The 4,368-nt window shown below is 37.0% G+C and overlaps 1 protein-coding gene across 3 annotated transcripts; it reads left to right on the top strand.

Moving 5' to 3' along the window:
- Positions 1 to 308: 308 nt before the first annotated feature.
- Positions 309 to 3,886, top strand: LOC105798970 (uncharacterized). 3 transcript variants are annotated; one of them, XM_012629253.2, is made up of 3 exons: positions 309 to 535; positions 1,484 to 1,733; positions 2,491 to 3,886. In XM_012629253.2, exon 3 carries the CDS (start codon positions 2,492 to 2,494, stop codon positions 3,623 to 3,625), a length of 1,134 nt encoding a protein of 377 aa, XP_012484707.1. In that variant the 5' UTR covers positions 309 to 535; positions 1,484 to 1,733; position 2,491; the 3' UTR covers positions 3,626 to 3,886. The 3 variants fall into 3 exon arrangements, with proteins under 3 accessions (XP_012484707.1, XP_052489203.1, XP_012484732.1); XM_012629278.2 differs by having other exon boundaries at positions 312 to 1,733; positions 2,491 to 2,720; positions 2,817 to 3,886; XM_052633243.1 differs by having other exon boundaries at positions 311 to 2,720; positions 2,817 to 3,886.
- The last annotated feature ends 482 nt before the right edge of the window (positions 3,887 to 4,368 follow it).

The raw sequence follows: 4,368 nt of genomic DNA, 5'->3' as shown, positions 1-4,368 counted from the left end.
AACTCATTACTTTTATAAATGTTTAAAAGTTATAGACATCCATTTAATCTATTTATAAGATTATAAGAATTTTCTCTCATATATTGGATTCCACTTGGAAATAATCAGCATCTAGCCGCCGAGCCGACAGAGGATGAGGAAGAAGGAGCTAGTCAGATGCCAGGTCATCTATGCGGGACCCGGAATGGTTGAGACATTACAGGGAGGGCACGTGTAGGAAACCCATCAACAACAATGGAGGTGGGTGTACCCGATGAATTCCTCTCTCTCACTTCTCATTTCTCAACTTCCATTATCATTTCTTCTTTATCTCTCTTTCCTTTCACCGCCTATATAAAATTAATAATTATGTTAACTTTTAAAAGGGAGTTTGCTGCTGTTAAGTCTGTTTTATTCAATTCAATTCTCATTAGACATTTAGTCAGATTTTTTTTTTCTCTCTTTTACGGTGCTTCTACCTTTCCACGCAATCTCAACTCCCCCCTTTTAGAGATCGGATAATTTTCAGTTCTCGAATTATTTCCCCTCTGTATTTGTAAATCCTCACCTTTTCCGCATGTTAATTTGTTAAATTATTTTTCATGTTTTTGCTTTTTTATTTTTGGATTGATGAACTGATTGATCTCTGTTATCTGACCAATAGGGTGCTTTGATTTTCTGCCTGTAATTCATAAACTGATGTTGTTTGGATCGTTTATCCTGATAAAGGAGGAATCTTTTTGGGTGGTTAGGGTTAGGGTTTGGGATGTTTTGGTAATTGCTGGGGAAGGATTGGTATTTTGATAACATGATATATGGTGGTTTTCGGATTTTGATTTTAAGATACTGAATCTTCCCGGGGAATTAAATCTGGAATTTTGGAATCTGGAAACACCTATTAAGACTCATTATGTTCCGGGGAACTTGTTTTTTCATTTTTAGAAAGCAACTTATATATATAAATGTATGTATATATATCTTTACCGTAAAATTGCCCTGAGGTGAGTTTTGTTTTTCAATACGAGGCTATAGGATTAAGGGTAGCTGAGCACAATTAAGAGCAAAATTGTGTTATTCAATTATTATTGGATGAGAATTGAAAATATGTTCTTTAGGTGCTCCTGAGCAACTCTATGATCATTTTATTCGAAATTTCACCTTTGAAGAAGTCTTACTCGTGGTGTTTGGGGAAGTAGTTATGAATGAATTAAAAAATTTTGATTGTTTGAGCTGATAACTGTTGTATGCAATTGTATTCTCATGTTTATCACCAAGTAATCTGGGAAATAAATCTCATTGAGCGTAAAAACTTTATGAAGAAAGTACTATTCAAATTCAATTGATTGTTCAAACTTCAAACAACTATTTTAACCTTTGCCTCTATGCTGCACTATCTGCATGGTTCCTATGCATTTTTCTTCTCTCTATTGATGATTGATAAAAATTTTAGATTGATATATATCAAAATTGACAATCTCTTCTGGTTTTTGTGGCCCGAGTGCAGGTATGATAGCTGTCTGGTTCAAGACTAACACTTAGTTACTTATTCAAGGGTTCTATTTGATCAAGTTTTCTAGGACTTTTTACATTGCATTATATTGTTCAGTGCTTTGGAGCTTTGCATCAGGATTTGTCATCTGATTTTCTTTGTACAAGTTAACAAGTGACGATTCTATAGTTTTCAGTTCGCGTCTCACAGAGATACAGATTACATAAGACTGCGGTAGGAAATATATTCAAAGTTCAGTGTCCTGGTAAGTTTATGTTAAGATAAAGACGAATTAATCTCTTTATGTTATGAAATTATTGACAGTGGGTGGCATGTCTCCCATTTGTAGATTGGCATATTTATCACTCTTCCACGTTGCTGTTGTTTATAATTCATATGGGCATCTAGGTTTACTTTATGTTTAGTGGCTCTAGGTAAAAATAAACTTTCAGTGGACTCTAAATGAGCTAAAGTAGTTCATAGGTGATGCTGTTTGTTCTGACTTATATGATGCACTTAATTTTATTTGCCTTGTGTGTGTGTGTGTGTGTGTGTTTTTTTTTTGGGGGGGGGGGGATCTTACTGGAGGACTTCATAATATCTAGCCGGTGCTGGTGGTTGATCCCTATAAGGTTTTTGAAATGAGCCGTATTTTGCACCTGAGATTGAGTTTGGTCACTATTTGTGTGGAAGTCAAGGAAACTAGAGGATTTTCATTCCTTTTCCCTTCTGCACCATGCCTTTCCAAGAAATAAAGATGTTGGGGTTTCTGGGAATGTTTTCGGGTTTCCTTTTTCTTTTTTTTCTTTCTATGGGACCTTGGGTGTATTTTATGGTCTGCTTCTTTTCTATTGTTTGACATGCTGCCATCTTTTATACCTTGGTATGGAGACTTCTGAAAATTCTCCATGCACGGTGCTAGTTTTGCGGTTTATAATGTTCGTTGTCTAGTTTATCCTTTGATTAATGGACTATTTTTCCCGTTACCTGATGAATTCAATATGCTGAGTAACTTTACACAGCATGTTCAAGATGGCTGGTGTTAAACGAAGAATAATTACTGATTTGGATGTCCGTGCTCTCCATAAAGAACTGGATGAAGTCTCATGTCCAATCTGCATGGACCATCCACATAATGCTGTTCTCCTGCTGTGCAGCTCGCACGACAAGGGTTGCAGATCTTACATTTGTGACACAAGTTACAGGCATTCAAATTGCCTAGACCGATTTAAAAAATTAAGGGCTAATTCTAGTAAGAGTCCAATATTACCTCATCCCTTCCCCCTAAACCCTCCGAATTCTAGTACTTTTGATTTGAACTTGGCATTAAGAACTGATTTTGTTGAAGGTAATGGAAGTCAAAATCTGAATGAAACCAATAGCATGGCAGGAGGATCAGACGATAATATCCGAGAGCCAACTAGGAATCTTGATTCACAAGGAGAAGGTATTATAGAAATAGCAGACTCTTACTCCTTCCGGGGAAGATCTGAATCCGAAGATGTAGATGCTGAGAATTTTAAATCTAGTTTGAAATGCCCTCTTTGCCGAGGGAACGTACTTCGCTGGGAGGTTGTGGAAGAGGCCAGAAAGTATCTAAATTCGAAGAAGAGAACTTGTTCTAGGGAATCTTGCTCCTACTCTGGAAGTTACCAGGAATTGCGTCGGCATGCCAGGAGAGTCCATCCGACAATACGACCTTCAGATATTGACCCATCCAGAGAACGAGCCTGGCGCCGCCTTGAGCACCAAAGAGAATACGGTGACATTGTAAGTGCTATTCGATCTGCCATGCCAGGTGCTCTTGTGGTTGGAGACTATGTTATTGAGAATGGAGATAGGTTGGCAGCTCGAAGGGAGAATAGCACTGGTGAAGCAAGTTCACCATGGTGGACTACTTTCTTTCTGTTTCAGATTGGTTCAGTCGACAATGTTGGTGAATCAAGAGCCAGGTCCAGGGTTTGGTCAAGGCATCGACACCCTGGAGGAGCTGTATCTGAGCGGAGGTTCCTTTGGGGCGAGAATCTCTTGGGTTTGCAAGATGATGATGATGAAGATGATGTGCGTGTAATAAGTGATGTAGGTGAAGATGCATCTCCAAGCCCAAGGAGACGCAGACGCCTGACGCGGTCAAGGTCAGATGAAGATCAGTCATGAAATATATCAGATAATTTTTGCAGGTAAGTCTCAGTTGCTTGACATTATTTCGAATGGGATTTATTTCGAACTGCTTTTCCCTGACCCGGTTGGTAGTATTCATCCCAAGTAGTGTGCATAAGCTTTTGCTGGTCTCAGAATCCACCATCTTGTGGGTTTCTAGTATGTGTCATCTGGAATTATGTATTCAGACTTTTATGTATTCTGGCTTTAGACAAATGTATTTAGATGTACTGAAGCTCAAACCAGTATTTCTCTTCACTGGTCCTGCATTCCTAAGGAGTCTTATACTGGCATTTACTCTTGTGCTTTATATTATGGAAAATTATTTGGTACAGGGTTAAATGAGTCGATTCCGATTCATTTTTATCCATGTCTATTACTGGGCTTTTAGAAGTTGCGGAACCGGTCCCATTAAATAAATCATTAGTAATTTTTAAAAATAATTATTAAAAAAATATCAGATCTGGTTCAATATGTTTAATAGTTGGTTCAATTCTCGATTCAATCAATGGTTGGTTTTCGTTTGGTTTAAACATGCATTAATTAAAGCAAAATTTGAGAAATCATTACATGTTTTCAGATTATGATTCACGAAAATGAATATCTAAGTTATTATTTGATTTGTTGAGATAAATGATAAGAGAATTTTATTCATAGTAAGAAATCGAATTTATTTTTATTTATAATATAAGAAGCTTAAAAAGAGTTGTTAATAGAAAAACCCAACAATTTATTACGTT

The sequence above is a fragment of the Gossypium raimondii genome, chromosome 7, assembly GCF_025698545.1.
Source record: "Gossypium raimondii isolate GPD5lz chromosome 7, ASM2569854v1, whole genome shotgun sequence".
Classification (NCBI taxonomy): domain Eukaryota; kingdom Viridiplantae; phylum Streptophyta; class Magnoliopsida; order Malvales; family Malvaceae; genus Gossypium; species Gossypium raimondii.
This window is presented reverse-complemented; position numbering and strand designations above follow the sequence as displayed.